Source organism: Folsomia candida, unplaced genomic scaffold (genome assembly GCF_002217175.1).
Source record: "Folsomia candida strain VU population unplaced genomic scaffold, ASM221717v1 Fcan01_Sc004, whole genome shotgun sequence".
In the NCBI taxonomy this organism is placed as follows: Eukaryota; Metazoa; Arthropoda; class Collembola; order Entomobryomorpha; family Isotomidae; genus Folsomia; species Folsomia candida.
The window spans coordinates 8,170,870-8,190,719 of NW_019091196.1; the positions used below are offsets into that span (position 1 = coordinate 8,170,870).

The 19,850-nt window shown below is 37.8% G+C and overlaps 5 protein-coding genes across 5 annotated transcripts; 1 reads left to right on the forward strand and 4 right to left on the reverse strand.

Moving 5' to 3' along the window:
• Positions 1 to 721: 721 nt before the first annotated feature.
• Positions 722 to 2,158, reverse strand: LOC110848648 (methylosome subunit pICln). The gene is made up of 5 exons (XM_022095908.2): positions 2,001 to 2,158; positions 1,736 to 1,926; positions 1,501 to 1,652; positions 1,255 to 1,422; positions 722 to 1,167 (listed from the first exon to the last, which is right to left on the reverse strand). Exons 2-5 carry the CDS (start codon positions 1,852 to 1,854, stop codon positions 890 to 892), a joined length of 717 nt encoding a protein of 238 aa, XP_021951600.1. The 5' UTR covers positions 1,855 to 1,926; positions 2,001 to 2,158; the 3' UTR covers positions 722 to 889.
• On the forward strand, positions 1,833 to 4,465 carry LOC118435295. The gene is made up of 6 exons (XM_035851100.1): positions 1,833 to 1,972; positions 2,317 to 2,386; positions 2,465 to 2,596; positions 2,664 to 2,826; positions 2,916 to 3,022; positions 3,085 to 4,465. The coding sequence occupies exons 3-6, from the start codon at positions 2,474 to 2,476 to the stop codon at positions 4,132 to 4,134; spliced, it is 1,443 nt and encodes a 480-aa protein (XP_035706993.1). The 5' UTR covers positions 1,833 to 1,972; positions 2,317 to 2,386; positions 2,465 to 2,473; the 3' UTR covers positions 4,135 to 4,465.
• On the reverse strand, positions 4,250 to 9,758 carry LOC118435294 (nuclear transcription factor Y subunit beta-like). The gene is made up of 5 exons (XM_035851099.1): positions 8,800 to 9,758; positions 8,655 to 8,726; positions 8,483 to 8,581; positions 8,054 to 8,400; positions 4,250 to 7,971 (listed from the first exon to the last, which is right to left on the reverse strand). The coding sequence occupies exons 1-5, from the start codon at positions 8,848 to 8,850 to the stop codon at positions 6,606 to 6,608; spliced, it is 1,935 nt and encodes a 644-aa protein (XP_035706992.1). The 5' UTR covers positions 8,851 to 9,758; the 3' UTR covers positions 4,250 to 6,605.
• Positions 9,759 to 13,659: 3,901 nt separating this feature from the next.
• Positions 13,660 to 14,966, reverse strand: LOC118435445. Its single transcript, XM_035851507.1, has 3 exons — positions 14,125 to 14,966; positions 13,861 to 14,061; positions 13,660 to 13,787 (listed from the first exon to the last, which is right to left on the reverse strand). Exons 1-3 carry the CDS (start codon positions 14,485 to 14,487, stop codon positions 13,722 to 13,724), a joined length of 630 nt encoding a protein of 209 aa, XP_035707400.1. The 5' UTR covers positions 14,488 to 14,966; the 3' UTR covers positions 13,660 to 13,721.
• Positions 14,967 to 15,067: 101 nt separating this feature from the next.
• On the reverse strand, positions 15,068 to 16,753 carry LOC118435407. Its single transcript, XM_035851424.1, has 6 exons — positions 16,512 to 16,753; positions 16,266 to 16,440; positions 15,718 to 16,209; positions 15,548 to 15,646; positions 15,370 to 15,459; positions 15,068 to 15,257 (listed from the first exon to the last, which is right to left on the reverse strand). Exons 1-6 carry the CDS (start codon positions 16,553 to 16,555, stop codon positions 15,129 to 15,131), a joined length of 1,029 nt encoding a protein of 342 aa, XP_035707317.1. The 5' UTR covers positions 16,556 to 16,753; the 3' UTR covers positions 15,068 to 15,128.
• Positions 16,754 to 19,850: the final 3,097 nt, after the last annotated feature.

Sequence of the window (19,850 nt, forward strand, 5' to 3'; positions counted from 1 at the left end):
AAATTTTATTCAATACTATGTAGATCATACAACATAACTCGGTTACATACTTAAAACACTAACACTGATGCCAGCTTTCTCTCCTTTTCTGTTTCCTTTCTCCTTGGGGAGCGTCCATAAATCACGTGATCGATTAGAGGGGGGAGGGGGTCTGAAATTTGTCACCAATTATCACGAGGGGGGGGGGGTAGATGGTCAGATGTCACGTGACATGAGTAAAGTTTTGTATATGCCAATAAATGTCATGAGAGTTATATATAAATTCTCTTGGCATACCGCACACACGTTATATAGATTTGATTTTCATTTTGCATATTTAGAAACTTGCTTCGACTTAAAATTCTTATATCTGACTGGCGTATTAAATAGTTATTTACACATGTGTGTAGCTCTAATTTGATTAATGATTAAAAAACACTGGAATAATATTTTTATTCCGGACAACATGATTTGAGCATCATCTGTCACGTGACTGGTAGGGGGGGGGGTAGCGAAATTATCACCAACGGTCACCAAGGGGGGGGAGGGGGTCAAAATTGTCGAAAAATCGATCACGTGATTTATGGACGCCCCCTTGCTAAATGATTAAGAGTTGCATATCATAAATAATCAATCCATAAGTTTCATCCATTCTCTCACACACATCTATTTTTCCGTATGACCATTTCAATGCTTTTATATGTCTTCAAATGTTAAATTATGAGCTGCGTCGTGGGGTCGATTGATGATAAACATTGATAATAAACAGATTTATTTCAGTTATAAATTTAAATAAATTGCAGAAATAACTTTAAGGGTTCAGTAGTCACCCCTTGATGAATATTTAATTACTACAAGAGAGACTTATACTATAACATTGGAAATAATCATATATCTTCAACTTGGAGTCTTAATTTCCAGCCTCGTCACCTTCCTCTTCATCCTCGGCATACATTTCCATGAGTTGTTCAGGCGTTGGTTGGATTGGAGCAGAGGGGGCATTTCCATTGGACCCTCCGGGTCGGTGTTCAAATATGAGACGATCTCCAAAATGCTGTTGTAGGGCACCCAACCCCAACTGTAGCTCTTGTTCTTCTTGACGTCTGTGAATGATGCGTCCACCACCCATTCCCAGAAGAAGAGGAGGGGAGGCATCACCCCCCACGAGATCTTCTTCTTCGATGTCATCTGTATTAATTTAAGAATATTAAGATTGCTGTCAATGATTTACAATATCCAACTTTAAAATTTAATTACTTATTCAACATTTCTTACCATCTTCAGACTCGCTCATATCGCTGGATGCATCGGGATGAAGTAAAGTACAGTCTTGAACAGCTTTATACATTTCGTCAAGTCTTGAACTGGTTTCTGGGACGAATCTGACTTCAGTAGTGTCATCCTCGTCGCCGTCGTCATACGTGGGAGATGGTGGGCCTTCCCCTGAGTATTAAAAATGCGTAACTAAATGAATATATGAATGCTATAATTATTACATAAATAAACCAACTATAATCATACCGGCATCGTTAGCATCCAAAGTTCCGTTAATCATAACATAAAGGCAATTTCTCGGATGAACATTTGGATCCCTAGAGATTGCATGGAGTGTCATTTTTTTGTACTGAATTGTAAAACCTTCGCCCCCAGTCTCCTTCAGCCACATGATGAGTCTGCAATGAAAGCAAGCTTAAGTATTAAACGCTTCTATTATTTCTAGTATTATTAAGTTATATTTTTTTAGATTTCTACTTACTCCTCTGTAATGTAAAGAGTGCCCTTGCCAAGAATCTCGTCTCCCAGTAAGGCTTCAACATTAGCGTCTTGAAATCGTATCCCTGTCAAGGGAACGGCCAAGTGGCGAATAATTACCATGTTGAGCCTCTAACTTGATGATGTCGACAAGTTGAAACTTCCGAAAGATTTTTCACGCACAATTTCCAAGACCTGTTATATATATTTCGTCAAATTTATTACTTACAAAGGGACACCGGTAAGTCAGACAAACATTCGTTACTTACCTCACTCCAGAATTAAAAGTTAATTATTTAATGACGAACAGCAAACAATAATTGATTAAAATCGAATTACTTTACGCAAAAGTCTACACGCTCCGGTGTACACGTTCAGCTCACAAATACAACGCCACCATTCGCGCTGTGTGACTTGCTCAATGTTGTCTCAAACTTATCGATCACTCAGTTTTTGTGCACAACAAAGACCTTTAAACGATCGATAAGTGTTATTATGACATCTGATCTAATAGTGCAAGTAATAATAAGCGAGTAAAAAGATGAGTGCTTATCTTTAACTTATCATTGTTTTTTATATATGCAGTTTAAATGACCAAAGTGGGAAAGATTTCGTGAATGCATTAAAAGATTATTATTGCAAACGGCGTCATCAGGTACCAAATAATTTAGTGAATTATAAATAATTTTGATAATTAAAATAATTAACAACATTTTTTCACGTTGTATTGTAGGGTTTAATAATGTCAGCTGGAGAAATTATTCCCATCGCGCTTGGTATCATTACCGACCCACCAACGCTTGTCCTGACCTATGACGAAGTTGTGGCACCATCATCCAAAGCGCAGAGAAGACAGCGAAGAATGGTTAGGATATGCTTAAAATATGTCAAAAATGTGAAAAAATATATCAAATTCCTATATATTTTTTTAGCCAATCAGATATACTCCTCCACCATTCACGGATCGATCGAAAGTCGATTACGCTCACTTTCTCCTGAAACAAAAGCATGGACCGTACTTACCGGAGGTCACGCAGGTCTTGGTGCCAAAGCTGTTGCGCGTCGTGCAAGAACTTATGAAGGGAATGGAAATTAGTAAGTGCTGGAAAATGTTATGAATTTCGGGTGATAAATGACGGGATGAAAGTCTGCATAGGTATTTTTATTATTCTGTTGTTACGTAGAGGAAGCCCTGGCGAAGGTGGATTCCGAATATTCCGTCGACCCGGACAAAGATTTGAATAAAGTCAGTTCCGCAGAGCTTGCCCAAAACAAGTTAATTATGGATGAAGTAAGATAACACTAATAAAAATATTCTAATAATCTAAGACTAATGAATAATTTTACATGTAGGACTTTCTTCGGAAACGTATAAAACCTTCAGATAAAGATTACGTGTATGATAAAGTTGAGGATTTCGAAACTGGTGGTGTGAAACAGAGGAGTGAATGGGATGATGATGATGATAATAATAACGATAACGATAAGGAAGATGACAAGGCGAAAATTAGTGAAGATAGTGTCAAAGTCAGTAAAGAAGATGTCAATCTCAGTATTGCACCAGTTGAGACGAAGCCTGATCCAAAACCAAGTTTACATGAGGAAAGTCTTGTAGAAACGGTACCAGCATATCCTTCCTTGCCGGAGAAAGTCGAACCCAGTGAAGATCAAGTCTCTTTCGAAGAACAACTTTTAGTTTCAATTTGCGACGGAGAAATTGAAGACGACAAATTACTTTCTATCTGCGATTTTGACATAAGTCTTCCTTTTGGAGATGGAGAAAATATTATATTTGGTATGCCCCCTGAAATTACTCGTGATGAAAACGAGACACGAGAAGAAAGTCAAAGAAATCGAGTATACATGCCAAGTGAAAGTGATAATGATGATGATGACAAGGATACCAGTAAAGTGGTACTTAAAATGGCCCCTCATACCGTAATTGACATCGGAAATTCAGCTTTTCTCGGTGATGTGTCCACTTTTCTCCGAGAAGAAATTGATGATGATATTCCTAGCATAATTCCTTATCCACCACCACCCACAGATTTGCCCTTTTTAAGACGAGAAGAAGAAAACAATCAGAAGAAAACTCTGGAGAAAGTAAAAATTGTCCAAGATTTTAAGGATATCGAGACTCCAGAGAAAGTCAGAATTGCTGCCGAATTTAATAAGAAGGAAACTCCAGAGAAAGTCAGAATTGTGGAAGAATTTTTGAAAATACCGTCTGAAAAACAAGTCAAGGTTATACCCGGTGAAAGTACGAAAGAGAAAGTTGTGGACGAAACAAAGTTAACTGATGATAAGGTAATCCCAAAACCAGTACCAGATTCAGATCACTTGGGGAAAATAGAGAAACCGAAGCTTCTTGAGGACGACGACGATGAATTTTGGGGATTGTAAATAAATTCATAAAATGAAATTTAAACTTGCTGTTTGTTCATGAAGACTTTAAATTTGTGGTGCTATTTTTTGGTGCTATTACCAAATTAATAAAAATTAATGTTTCTACTAAATGTTCATCTTTGAATCTCTTTATTCGTATCGTAAGTTCCACAAGTTTCTCAAAGTTTTTGGAATTTATATTTTATATACATGTTTTTATCTTAATGGAGGAACTGCTTCGGAGAAATTCGTTTGTTCGCTTAAATATACTTTTAATTAAATCTTGTCAAGGGTTCATCTTTTTGATTTGCAAAAAAGGGGCTCAAATAAGGTTATTTGCATCATCAATCAACCCAAATTTTGAATATATAAATTGCGTGGAATGTAATAGTAGTATTTTTTAAGGGGTAAATCACAGCATCGTTATTTTGTAGTCACAATAATAAAAATAACAATAATAGTTTTTAACCCTTGATTCTGAATCAATCAATAATTTTGGTAGTTTCGATGTCCATCCATTCATCAGATGTCAACTTGTTTCACATTTCCAATTTTTTGAAATATTTCTTGTCGAATTTATGTATTCCATGAACATGCATAACATTTCTTCATCTTCTTCTTTTACTCTTGAACTAATTTCTTGACTAAAACTAACGTAATAATTAATAATAATACGTCTATAGCACCAATGTGGTAAAAAAATGTCCACCACGCTTATTTACTCTACAATGAGCGATTATCTAATTTTACTACCCATTTTCACCCCTAATGTTTAAAATAGTGCTTACTATTACATACATATAACGTGAATTCTTTAACAATGACAGAGGAATTGGTAAGAAATAAGTACGCATATCCTATCTTTTTCTGAATTGGTAGAGGCATCATCTTGGATATTATAGCGAGAACACACTTTACATTCGTAATAAATAAGTCTAAATATCTATATTTGGTATACTCAAGTATATTACCACGCGGTATAAACGCAATGAAGAACTCACTCGTAAAAATCGTTATGATAAACATTTTTTAACAAGTTTCGTCGTCACAATGTCCAATTAATTATTAAAAATTGTTACCGTACGTGATGTCTTTATAGGCCTTTTTTGTTTGAGTGTATACCTAGATACATGTAAATACCTAGTTTTCCAACACAAAAATTGGAATGATAATCGAATGATGAGTTTAATATCGGAAATGCATCACCCTTCTCTAAAATCTAGTAATTTATATTGTCTAAAGAGTGAATGGTCATCATCATCATCATCTTGTTTGCGATAGATCTTACTTATTTATGGATATATCTTGACTTAAAACTCTATAAATTAGTTGGTTGGTTTTGGGTTAGTTTTTATGTAAATATTTAGTACAGGTACATGTTAGAAAAATCTAATTGTTAATTAGTTAGTTAGTATCTGATTAAAATCACATTTTCTATATGTATTTTTTAACGTCTTGGCGAAAACGCTATACAGTCTAAATTCATTAGTAGTTATGTAATGTTAGATAAGTGTCTCTCTCGCTAATAATTGTGTGAGATGATATTTGATGAGGTCATACATATGTAGTTTTTGCGTGATTCGATTATATAGATTTTGATTGATCACTTTTTAAAAATTGGATAAATTTTGAACCGCACCCATCGTACATGTAATTCTCACTTTTGTGTGTAAATACCTATAGCACCCTCATTTGCATATTACATAATAAATATATTTACGTATTTTATAAGGAATTTGTATAAAATCTATTCTTCTTAATGGAATGCATTGAGGCATATTTTATATTGGCTGTGATGCACCACTACCCAAAATTTCTTACATTTTAATTCATAATTTTTATATGAAGGGTTTAATTGGGAATATGTCGCAAATTGAGTCATTTCAAGTGTCTGTGAGTCTTAAGTTAGCGGAAATATACGTTAATAATCGTAATTATCACTTCTTTTTTTGATAATTGAAATACGATACATACGCATTTTGGAATGGGTTCTTCTCTTTAAAATAATATTAATAGAACACACTTTAGAGTTTAGGGGTTTTTGGAGACTACATTTTAGACTAGAATTGCTATCTTTTTAATGTCATAAAGCAGGGAAATTTTGAGATTTCTTTTGTTGGAAATATATTTTTATGTATATAATCTCTGAATTTTTGGTTGAATGAAGGAGTAAGTATTTCCCGAGAGTCGTCATCTCTCCAACAAATATTCCCAGTTTTATGAATATGTATGTACCCCACACTGCTGTACGTACACCCTACTCTAAAATAGTGAGGTAACAATTACACAGTAAAGTTGAAGCCAAGTCTACATTACTCAAAGGATCCCTACACCTACAGATATATCTTTTATACATATTTTTAGAGAGTTAACTTTGTGACATATTTACGAGCACGGTCATGCATGTCACAACTTAGAACATAATAAGTGTCACATTGGTATATTCGTCATCCACGTTAATGTAGAATGACTTGGGGCCATTCCGTCCTCTAGACCATGGAAATGGGGTGTTTGCCTCTGGGTGGATTGGGAGAATATGCAACGGAAGAAGAAGAGTCCGAAGGGTATGCGGAATGCTGCTGTTGGAACTGGACCCTTTGCATTTGTGGGTGATGTCCGACAATCGGGAGTGGTGAAGGGTGATGGTGTTGCAATTGTTGGTGCTGCTGCTGGTACTGTTGACCAGGCGGGGGTGGAGGTCCCCTGAGTAAAGTTTGACTCGGTGGTTGTTGTTGTTGTGGTCCTCCCATAACCATTTCAGTCTCTCCCGGATAAGGTCCCGGTCTTGGTCGGATGTTTTGCGGAGAAACCCCCAAATTTTGACTTTGGGGATCTTGGCGTAGATCGTGGGGAAAGAATCCGATCCGAACCTGGGCAGGAATTGGACCCCTCATTATTGGTGGTGGGGGTTGTTGTAACTGTTGTTGCTGTTGTTGGGGGTGGGGGTGATGCTGAGACTGCTGGGGAAAGTTGACCATTTGCCCCTGTTGACCACCACCACCACCACCACCGGTAGGAGTTGGACCCAAAATAGGAAGATGAGGTGGGTGTGGTTGTTGTGGTTGGAACTGTTGGTGTGGTTGCTGTTGTTGTTGGTGGCGATGATGTTGTTGCTGTGGGGGGTGCTGTGCACTTGCTGGATTTAATAAATTGGCATCACTGATACCAGGATTGGCGAGAGGTGGTGGTTGTTGTTGTTGTTGTTGATTTTGATTTTGAAATTGGGACATTTGAGAAGGATGATGGTGAGGATTCCTTTTCGGAGAAAAGTTTACCTGTGGGGCTTGAAGATTTTGAATTTGAGGCGTCTGAGATTGAAGTGAGCTCTGTTGGGAGCCTGATCTCCCAGTCCCATGACGTTTCGGAGACCCTGTCATTGTCCCTTCGGCCGAAGAAGGAGGATGTGAATGGGGAGCTGAATGTGATTGTTGCTGTGATGGGTGTGGTGAAGGTGGTTGTACTTGGTTCATCTTTTTTGGAGATTGTTGCTGCGATTGTGTGGGTTGTTGTTGGTGGTGTTGTTGTTGTTGTGTCGGTTGGGGTAGAAATTGTTGAGGAATTTGAGTTTGTGACCTGCTTTGAACTGAACCTGGTTGACCTTTATTATTGTCATGAATTCCTTGTGGTTGTTGTGATGGGTTTGACGAAGTAAATTGAGGCTGAACGTAGAAGGCGATATTGCGAGTGACCGCTTGACCTCCGTGCCCGAATACGTGGCCCGTATCCTCATCGTTCAGTTGACGAATGTAGAGGAATAGAAAGACCAGGTAGACGAGAGTCAGGAGAACACAGCAGACCAAAATTGCAAGCCGATAAATCTCGGTTATAAGGGGCCCATCTTTATCCCTAGAGCTACTGAAATAAAGAGAAAGCATATGCAATTACTAAATAATTAAATTTCGTAATTGACATTTAGTTTACAGGGCTGGATACCTACCTGCCAGTAATATTGTTATTCGACATAAACGTAACCTCAATGTTATTCCCTCCTGGCGGCGTTCCTCCAGGATCTGGCGGATCTGACGAGGGTGACTTGGAGGAAGGTTTAATAATCAAGTCTTTCTCGTCCAACGTCGTTCCGTGCGGAACTGCGAGATACACTTCCGGTCCGGTCGGACTGTTGGAGGAGTGCAAGTTTGAGACACTGACCAGCGAGTCTGGGAGGAAGGGAAACTGTTGATATTGGAAGTTTGGTGTCAACTTGAGTACCAAAATGGCCACGAAGACGAGTAATTGAAGAAGAGAGAATGCAACGGAGGACCATTTCAATATTACAAAACATTCCTGCAAATTTCACATGAAACGGTTTAATTTACGACCAAACAGTGATGATAACTAAAAAATTTGACGATAATCTGTAACAAACCTTCTCCACGGAGTGGAATATCAGAATGCCAAGTGCCAACAGAAGGGTCACATACACCATAAACGGTGCTAAGAAGGACGTAACTTTCTCACTGAACAACTGCAATGTCATTCACGAATAAATACCTTATTTTTACATCAATCTCCACAAAATTACTGCATTATGGGCTTACGTTATTAAAATTGTAGAATGTGAAGACCACCGTGGCAATGACATACCGACTGAACAGAATAAATCCCACCGTCTAAAGCAAGATATTAATTTGAAATAGTAGCACAATTTCAACAATGCATAAAACATATGCATAAAATACTTACCACGTGGACACTAGCCCCAAAAAAGGCGACACCCCGTAACGAAGTGCACATTGCTTTCACTCACACATTTTACTCCTCCATTTAAACCTGGTTGCCTAACAAATTCAGATTCAGTAGTAGGAAGAAGACTTGAAATACATTTCTGATTCCATCCTCATTTCCGTAAATCAATTTCTACATGTAATTCCTCCTACGTGGTGGAAATCTCAGTTTAATAGTCATTCTACTGAAATAGACCCATCTTTTTTTACCCACTAACTAAACCTACGCACGACTTTCACTTTCTCTATGCCTAACTAAATAATGAACAGGTTACCCATTTTCGCTCAGCTATTTTCTTGTCTATCCAAAATCTGAGCCTAATACGATAAGGAATGATCCAAGTCCTATTTATTTATTACACTAATTGGTTGACAGATTATCCTCAGACTAGGCAACTTGTAGTATCAAATTAAAAATGGATATGTGCAGCAGCAAGGTAATTACAACAATATGAAAGATAATATCTGTGCAAAAATAATGAGCCAACTTATTTTTCTCCATTCTTTCGCGAAATATAATACAAAAAACTTTCTCTCTTCGGAATGTTTTGAAACGATATGGATAGTTTTCTCCTCCACGATTTACACCACCACCACCACCACCACCATCACTTTGGAGGAGGAAAAGTTGACGTCTTTTTTCAAGACGGGATGTTTTTTTACGTATATTATTATTCTCTTGGTTGGTTGGTGGTGTGTGTGTAAAGAGTAAATTGAAGTGTGAAGTTGATGATATGATGACGGCTGTTTATTCAACCGAAAGAAACCGATTCGGGTATTTCAATGTGTAAAAGTAGTAGTAGTTTCAGAGTCCAGTGGAATTTTCTCTGCTCCTTTTCCTTCCTTACTTTCTCCACCAGCACCAGCACGGACCGATTCTCCCGTGTCTACTACCACCAGAGAGAGAGAGGAATGGGAATGGATTGATGAAAAATAATGAATAGAAGACACACTACCAATCCAACCAAATCCTAGTGCTAACTCACTCCTGAAATAGGTTCAGGGTGTCGGACACGGAGACGAAAATTCGGAGAATAAACTTTCTCCGAAATCAAGACATCGATACTTTCTTCTCGAGATGAAAAGAAGGAGAGAAAGTTTTTTGTGTGTAAAATATTTTCCAAAAAAAGTTTATTCTCAAACTAACTTTTATGAAAAGTCGGGTCTCTCCCGTCTCCATTAAGATATCATCCAATTAATCCGTAATTTTATTACGTACGTATTTACGTACATAGGTGGTCGATGGGTGCGGGTATCATACATAATATTGCATACATACATACATATACCTTTTTACTTCCTCTAATAACTGGCTGGCTGGCTGGCCACCCTGTCCACCCCGATTGGAATTGAATGAGCGATGGATAAAGCTGAGGATATTTTTACCCGGGTTGTCGGAGAAGGACGCAGGTCAAATAAAATAGTGCCAGCCAAACCCCACATTTTTACTCGTCCAGCTGTCTCATCTTTGAGCCTTGAGGTTCGTTCTCTCCCAACAAGCAGAAACTACTTGCTATACGTATTTATACACACGAGGAACCTTGGTGGATTGCATTGCGTTACATATACATACACATTACTTCCTCGTGCACCACGCGCTTGCTTCATGTACGACGAGACAGAACAGAACAGAGCCACCAGGAACCGGGTCACTTACTTATTTGCTATAAACGGGAGGAGGAGGAGGAGGAGAAGAACATGGAGTAGTATTTTCGGTGGTGGTAGTAGCAGCCAGCAGCATCCTCTGCACTATTAGTCGATCCGTCCCTGCTTTCACTGCACCATTTTCACTTTCTCCGGGTAAAATGTGGAGCTGCTAATGGCTTTCCCACTCCTGCCTGCCTCGCTGTCTCCCTGTCACCAATTGTGTAAGAGCAAGAAAAACTTGGCCCGTTTCCCATGCATGCATACATGAAACCAAGGCGAAATGATGCTAAAACTTTCCTTTTACTTATTCACCCATCATCATCGTGTCCTGATATGTGGTGGATGGAAAACTAGGAGGTGGTAGTGGTGGTGAAAGTATGCATGCATTTCTCCCTGGGCAGAACATTATGAAACTGTTGCCCTCTTTGTTTCCAAACTTTTACCTGGAATCTTATTATTATGATGTTGATGGGATCGGGGTTTTGGATGAAATCTTTTGAAAAAGTTGGGGTCCAATCGGAAAATGGTTTTGTTTCAAAAGAGTCAGAAATTGAGGTTTATGTATTAGAGATAAGGTTATTTTTGGGCAGATGGGATATTGTACGACAAAATTATGTATATATTTATGTAGTTTGGGGAAGTTCGCATTTAAATTAAATCATTAAATGTTTCCCAGCTTTCTAAAATCATGGTCACTCTTTTTCCTCACATATGACAAACCCCTTGAACTCGGAACAATCTGTGGAATTAAGGTCCCACTCGTGAGTGACTGCTTTGACTTTATTGTTGAGATATTCGGCCTGGATCAAGTGGCATTTGCCTTTGTGAGAAGCATCCAGCCAGTAAGGACTGTAGTGGTCGTCTAAATAATGTGAACAATTACATCTGTTTGAATCGTAAGAACAAATGGGTGACGTAAATATCTAATTACACGGATGAGATGCCGATTGAAACTCTTTGGCCCCCAAATGGTACTGATCAGACTCGTCAGTTAGTTTTTGATAACCTTCAGGACATATTCCGGACTTTCCTGTTTGCTAAAAAAATTCAAAATCAGTTGATAAGCTATTTCTTATGGAGTGGATTTGTCATCATTTCAATCTCTCCGTTCTCACTTTGTATGCACTTCGCATAAACTTTTTGCCGTGCAAACCTTCAAATTCGTGAAACTCTGCAAATTTCGGTGGTACTTTATCGTCCCTTTTGTATTTACCTGGATCCGCTGGTGCGGCAATGTATTTCTCGTCACATTCCTCTTAACAATTAATTAATTAGGATGTATAAATCGTCAAAAATGTATCAATTTTTGATGCAAGGTCTTACGATCTATCAAATCTTGCTGTTGGCAAATTACTCCGATTGGATCATTACAGTTTTCTGGAGATAACGCCATCGAGTTGAAAGGACAATCGCAGAAATCCTTGTTCCACGGATCGACTTCGTTATTCCAAGTCATTGACGCGCAAATCTCGTCGAAAGGAAAGGTAGCATTTCTTTTAGGCTCGGGTTTCTTTGTTGACGCCGTTATGGAACTTCGTTTTCGTCGTTTTGATTCTGACGAGAGGAGAAGATTTGAGTAATCGTAGGTGAAATTTTGAGCTATTTCCGGAACCGGTTCTCCATCCGAGTAGAGGAAGCCTTTCTCCAAGTCAAATTTTACATCGGTCCAAAATGAGTAGGAATTTACTTCTGAGGAACAAAATGAAATTAATAATATGCACAAATTAATTATCTATCAGTTAATTCTGTCTCACCTCGCATATGATTCTTAAGATATGCCAATAAACATTGGTCTCCGGCTCGTGGTTCGTACAATTTCATTTTATTTGCTTCACATAATTGTCTGGCACTTTTCCGATTGTGCTGAAATTTTTTTCACAAAATTATACAAAATTATGAAATTTCAAGTGTGTATGAATTACAAAAAAATAAGTTACCGGCTTCCAATAAACAACAAATTTTCGATTTGCCATAGGCCAAAAATCGTTGTAGTAAGTTGTATTAGCTTAATAAAGCATTCTCGATTATCAAAAAATTTCAAAAATAAATTATGTATTTTCCTCACGTTTTGTAAACAGTGACTTGTCCTGTTCTTGTTCACAGTTCGGATTCTCAGATTCACAGAGAACATTTGCCTTAAATTTAAGAACGCAAGACCGCTCCCACCAAGACGTGTGCATCCCACTAATTTAAAACGCAATGAAAAATGTGTTAATTTAACTTCACGTCATAATTATTATTATTACTAGTAATTACTAAGGTCCAATGGCGTCCGGATTGTAGTCTTCCTTCAAAGAAAGTGGGAGGCTTAACATTAAACAGTTTTGGACACGTTGATTCACTGGTGCGAGGTCTTCTTCCCAAAAAATTCCCCCAAAACCTTTGGGTCTTGGTCGTTTGTAGAAAAAATTTGCAAATTTTATAGGCTTCTTTGAATCCTGCCAGACATAAGTTCCCGCATCCAGGTCAAATTTCGCATTCATCCAATCTAAATATAGTTAAAAAATTTTTGGAAATTTTCTCAAGGTAAAATTTCTCAAAATATTAATTCTACAAAAGTTTTCCGGCCATCCCAGCGGTCGAAGAAATGTTTCAAGAACTTTTCCAACATGAACCTTTTATAAAGTTTTAAATTTCTTGATTTTACATGTTTTACAAAAGTGTGTAAGTATTTTTATATATAATTTTTCTTACTGAAGTTGGAAGATCGTCAATTTTTCCGAGGACAAGACCATGCTTTTTACAAAGGGCATCTCCCTCTTCCCACGTTACTTGCATCCCTTTAGGCTTCTGAAAAATGTAGAACCTCGACCTTCCCAAACGGAATAAATGGTCGTCTTCCGAATCTGTGGGACATTCTTCTTTCTTGCCTGGAACAATTATTATAATTAAAGATGAATTTCGAACCAAATTTTTAAATAAAATGTGGGCAGAAAACTATTGATTCTTTTGTTCTAACCAGCAGACACGATCACGGTGTGCATGCACAGGTACGCAAGTAAAATGCGCCACATGACGCTTATACGTACTTAATCGAGTATATTGAAATATTAATGAAAATTCGAATTGTTTATTGAAGTGTCCTCACAAAACACTTGTCAATGGGCAACCTTGTCATTTCAACTTGCTTAATAAAGTGCAATTATGCGTAATGCATTGTTTATTTTATAAGCATTAATTGTCACTCCCCGCACACAATTAAAGTTATAAGTGTTCAAACATCCACCAGTATAATTATTCACTATTAGAGAAATGAAACTGCATCAGGACAACCATATAGGAAATTGTAGTTCCCAGCATCTATAAATTCCCGAAAATTTTATGAGAGAAAGTGAAATTTTTTTATATGGGAACTATTATGTTTTCTATGTACCGACGTGATTAGAGGAAGATCCACCGTAAAATATCCACACGCTGATAACTCCCAGTCCCAGGAAAGCATTGTCCCAAGTTCTAACTCCATTTGAGGAACTAAGGACATCGATAAGTCCGCGTGATTATCAGAATCTTTAACAATCGAGGGAGAAGACGAAGCTACTATGACGTTGAGAATATCATGATGCCAATTTTCCATCTAAAGTCAAATTAGCACATTTGTAATAATGATAATTAATGACACTCGACTTTATCTGCATACCTGACATTTTAAATCGTGTCCACCAAAAACAATGAAAAAAATAGCCACCGAATTCCCTATCGCTTCTAAAATAGCTTCCCACACGTTATGAAAAACATCTGAAAATCCAGTGAATCCTTTGTACAAGAGATTTATTGCAGAAATGATGTAAATTGGAACCAACACGGCACAAATTTGTCCTTGAATGGAGCCCATTTCTTTCAAAATCAAATTATCAATTTTTCTTGAGTTCACGTAATGCTTGGAAATTATTGTTTTTCTTTCCCCCATAATAAAAATCAATTCAGTATTAATCCCAGTTTCCTGTTGATGCAAATCTCGCATCATTTCTCTGCAGAATTTGTTCACAGAGTTGGAATGCATTTGGTACGTAATGATCAGGACGGTCAGTGTAAATGCGATAACGGAAGCACGAACCAAATCTGCGATAAAGTGCGCAATCAGTAGAACATTAAAATTATTTCGTGGAAGAAAGATGAAACAAATTTGGCGAAATTCTGGACCGTGAAAGTATTGCGGAATCCCAATCGTGTACAAAGTCCAGTACCCTTTGACCACGAGGATAACAGTGAACACCCAAATTACAAGTATCGTCCAGTAGTAGTACACCCACTTTTTTGGAGAATGGTCGCCATCCGTGAAAATATGTCGTCGTCCGTAATAAGATTTCAAAATTGTGTATAATTTATTCCCACTTAAAAGGTACAAAAGTCTGAGGAGGACTTGCTGTAAAAGGAAAATCAAATCTACACCAACATTCGCCAATTTATTTGCAATCTCTTCGTTCACTTGTATTTTAAGGAGGAGCAGATCCAAGTGGAGAATGATCGAGTAGAACGTTAAGACAGAGAAATAAAGGGAAAATAGAAATTTTAATAAAAATTTCGAAATTTTATTATCGGAAATTGTTTTGAAATTATTAAGATTAAAAGGAAGGCCAAGAACTGCGCTGGTAATAGTGAGAAGGGTTATAATTCTCATTTCATTTTATAGTTTTTTTATTATTAAACTGAAAAATTGGAAGGTTCAGTAGTGCTGTTTGAATTCGTAGTGACATTATTTGTTGGGTTGATGAGAATAATATCCTTAATTTCGAAGAGGACAATCATGTTGGTTAACGTGGTTGAAATAATCTAGATAAAACCCGTGAGGGTAAATTATCGAATTATGAGAGGCAGTAATTAAAGGTCACGTCATTCAAAGAAGTGGATTCATTAATTATTACATAATTGTGTGAAAACTTACGGGGGCCAGTAAGTGCCTGTCAATTACAAAAAACTTTGCAGCTGTCAATCTCCACTTCCAGTTGATGATGGTGTCAAGTATTCTGCATTTCTTAATGGATAAAGAAAGCGTTACATAAAAGTCTGAACGTAATTAATGTTGACGAACGATAATAAGTACTTATCAAAAATTAACAAACCCGAGCTGCAATTGGATCCCCAAACATTGACAATTTAGATTTGGCCATTCTTTCATTGAAAACTATGCTTCTTCGCATTTCTTTATAACTTTCTTCCATCTAAAAATGCCCATAATTTGAATTACAGTCTTATCAAAATTATTTTGTGAATAAACTGCTGTTACAATAACCTGAGAATGGATGAGATATCCGAACGTGGCCAACGTCCAGATTCTGACCAAATAAACCATCGTATCACTACCAGCCTCCCACTGCGAATAGTACAAATCCGTGTCAAATCCGACTAGGACCTTGTACAGCTGAATCATCGGGATGAGAATGGAGCTCGGAATTGCGATGAGGACAAACCATCCCAGAGAAGTGTCCACATACGCTTGCATTTTTGTCAACTGCCGACACAAAGATTCGAAATTTGGTGAGAAAATGGAACTCAAAGAGTTCAAGGAATCGAAAGAAAAGCCTTCGTCCGTGATGAGAACTTGAGTGATAACTCCGATCTGGAGGTAGATTCGGTGACAAGAATAGAGGCAAAATATGTAACCTAAGTTTAGAAGGATAACTTGCGAAATGTCGTGACCGTATGAGGCGATATGCTGAATAATCTTCAAATTTGAGAAGGATTTTAGTGGATGGGTTTCAAATATTTCTTGCGGAGGGTGCACCTGTAAATTTACAAAGTACTTATCAACATTTAATGAATGAATGTGGTTATCATTACATCAAAATATTCCCAGTCTGCTTTAAACTCCATCCGAATATTGAAAAATGTTATAATCCCAGCGATAATGTAGCTCAATTTGAAGAATTTGTGGTCACACTGTTCCAGGTGCAATCCGAGATGGTCATGTGAGTCCAATTTGTGGTACAAATACACGCCGAATTCTTGGATGGGTCTAAATTTCAGTAAACACATGAAACGAACCACAACCCTGACTCCATATTCTCCAAAGGTGACCCCACTCACGGCCAAATTCGCCACCAGTCTCTGGGTGGAGTCCCAATCTGCATAAATCGTGTCGATGGACATTGTCGTGAACCAAAATGCAGCACTGATAGAGCAAATCCACCAAATTATGCAGCATAATTTGTAACATCGTCCCTTTCCTTGGCGTTTCTGGATAAAATAAAGTTTCAGAAATAATGGAGATGCGCCGACAATAAATGCAGTGAAAGCTATAAAGTTGAAGCAAAATTTTCTCATGGAAGGCGACATGATGAGTCTGAGAGAAACGTGGAAAGAGTAAGTAAACTAATAAATTAAGAGGCAGAAAAGGACCTTGGAGAAAAACATGTCGATTAATTGACAGCTTGTTATTACGTACATAATTAAGTATAAAGAAATGACAAATGAGTTACTTAACACATATATACGTTGTAGATATTTGCATAACACCATTAACAAGAGGAGGGTCCTGTCCACTCGTAATTTTGGTGATCTAGGTATTAAAATTTCTTTTTATCACACCGGAAAACATTGAGACCGTTGCTTCAACATAGACGTGTTGCTGACATCCAATCGTACAACCTGTCTCAACTTTAGGAACAAATGCTGTAAAAAATATTCTCTTCGGCGTTGAGATGGCTCGTTTAACAATTAAATTTTCTATATTCTCAATATTATACCCAACCCCATCCTCTCAAGTTATGGTAAATTTTGCAGTGACACTCAGGCCTGTCCATCCATCCACTGCCCTGTTGACCTGTCAGGACTTCACTTATCAGTGTATCCTTTCAGACTCTATGGTTTACATAAATCCGAGTGAAGCGTCGTCGTCCTCATTACTTATTGTCATTCAACCGTTGTCTCAATGGTGGACGAAACTTGTGGCGAAATGTCAAATTGACACTCTTGAAGTTTCACTTGCCTGTTGCAATCAAGGAGAATTTCAGTGTCACTCGAGTTACTTCAAATCTGACGGAGGTAGATATGTGGGTACTTTGTCTTGTCGAACGTAGTTTCGGCCAAGAGTGTACACACGCTTCTCTCGAGTGCTCTCAATTATTTGGATTGTCCTGCGTGAACAAGGTCAGTGCAACTCGAACGTGTCGCTGGACAGTCTCAAGTTGTTTGACGACGACGACGACCAAGATAATATACTTAGGCAGACCAGGACTGTGTGAATTACCAATGTATCCCGAAAGCTGTATGTAGTAAAGGATGGGAGGATGATACTTGTATGCGTCAACCAGGGTACGAAGAGTCCAAAAGGAAGGTCTGCGTTTGGACGTATAATGAGACGTACTACACAAAATAATCGTTTCTGTAGGAAAGACTCGTCCTATATGTATGTATGAAGGGATTATGTGGATGCAAATATCCAGTAAATTACGTACGCCACAATTACCGATATTTAAATTACTGCACATTATGTATTCGCAAAGTAATTTTTATTCATCCATTTTTATGACAAGGAAGCCAAAATCTGCATTAGTAATTGTTGGACCATGCCTTCGGATGGAGATTGTGTGACATACACTTATGTAAAAGATTGCCTTCCTCTGCCATGAATATTTTCACGATCATCATCATCATCACTGATGAAGACGGATCACCACCAAGTCGTGCCCCCTTCGAGTACTATACATTCATCCTCAGTGAAGGCTTCAAGCTCTCAAATACTGGTATTTATTTCATGTATACTAACAAACAAGAAAATGTCACAAATGTTTCAATTTGTTATTCTTATTGTGTTTGACACCATCGTCAGGACGAGTGGAAATGCGACACCTTGACAAGGATTTTCGTGCCGTGATGGATTTTGTGCTTGTCGAGACCCTGGTCAACTACTTTGGCCCAGATTCCATGAACTGTATTTATGTACACGTTTAGCGAGTCCATTTTGCCATAGTCGCGTTAGCGTTCGAAACGCGCATGCAAAAGCGGAATTTTTCTTTGTCGTTTGGCCATTGTGAATACTTATGATGAAGCTTATCAAGTCGCCTCGGGAGGAGAGAAAACTTTTCTGTCTGGACTGCAATGTTAAGTATCTATTTACAGTTTGCAGTGGAGAAAAATATTGTTGTGAAAAAAGAGTCATAATGTTTTAAATAAAATTACTAACTTCCTCTCGACCAGACAACTTTGTGTGTGTGTACATGGAAAATGTCGTAATTAAATTATGTTTTGGAGAGGGAAAGCGAGTTAAATAAAATGTTTTTAAAAGAGCAGGACAAGAAAAACGAAAGATTTTTCCAAGGACGGAAATAGTTGACTAATTAAATAAGTAAGAATGTCTCCTGCTGCCATGCATTTGAGCATTTGAGCTGGAGACAGCTGCATTAAGCTGATTGAAATAAAGAAGGGCCGTGTTTCTAAAGGGCCAATTGGAGTCACGGGAGATGAGACGGGGAAGAAGGGAGCACTGTACAAAGTCCTCGTATTATTAGTGCTCCCTTAAAGTCACTTAAATTGATTGATGACAACTGCACACCCCCACAACCACCAGAACAAAAGTGAACTTGACTTTTTTCTCTGGAAAAGCTGCAGGGAATCTGTGCTCTAATTGTTTTAGCGTGCGTAATTCCTAATCCGATGCGACTTTATGAGACGAAAGATTATCTAGAGGAGTGCAAGAAGAAACAATAAGAGGCTTTGCGACTATAAGAATAATGGGATCATTGTTTGGTATATGGGTTCACATATTTCGTTTTAAGGGACAATTGTAAATAGTGTTGGGTTGTGGTATACGATGAATATTCACTAGACCATTATTTATGTAATGCATTGTTAAAACAACGATTGGGGAATTTGAGACTGATTTTTCAATATTCCTCTAAAATTAGTAAATTATCTACTACCATTTGTCCACTTTGAAATATTTAGATTTCATCTTCCTGAGCGAAAGAAAAGGCAAAAAAAACTTTGTCCATTTTTGTTTGTTTAAAAGTGGACCACTCGCTGCCATTCATCACCTCCGTCCAAGTTGTATAAACAATTCTCAGATACATAATATTTAAGGGACAATTTTGTCATCGGTCTGATTTTTAGGCAACTGTTGCTTCTCTCTCTGCTTTGCTGGACTAGAAATCCAACTTGATGTCAAAACTTGGGAGGATTTATAACCTGCAGTTGGCCCAACTTTACGTTTTCCTTATTAGTTGTGACACTGACTGAATGAACACCCGGACCGGACTCGGGAGTTTTATTCTCTCACTATGAGACACTTAACTTACATGACTGTTAACTAGTACCTCCTTTCGTCGTCGTTACTGCGTCCCAAACAATCTTTTGCCTTTCTGGTGTCTCAAGAAGCGCGACTCTGTTCATCCATCCCTCATGAATCCTATCCATTTCACGGAAAGA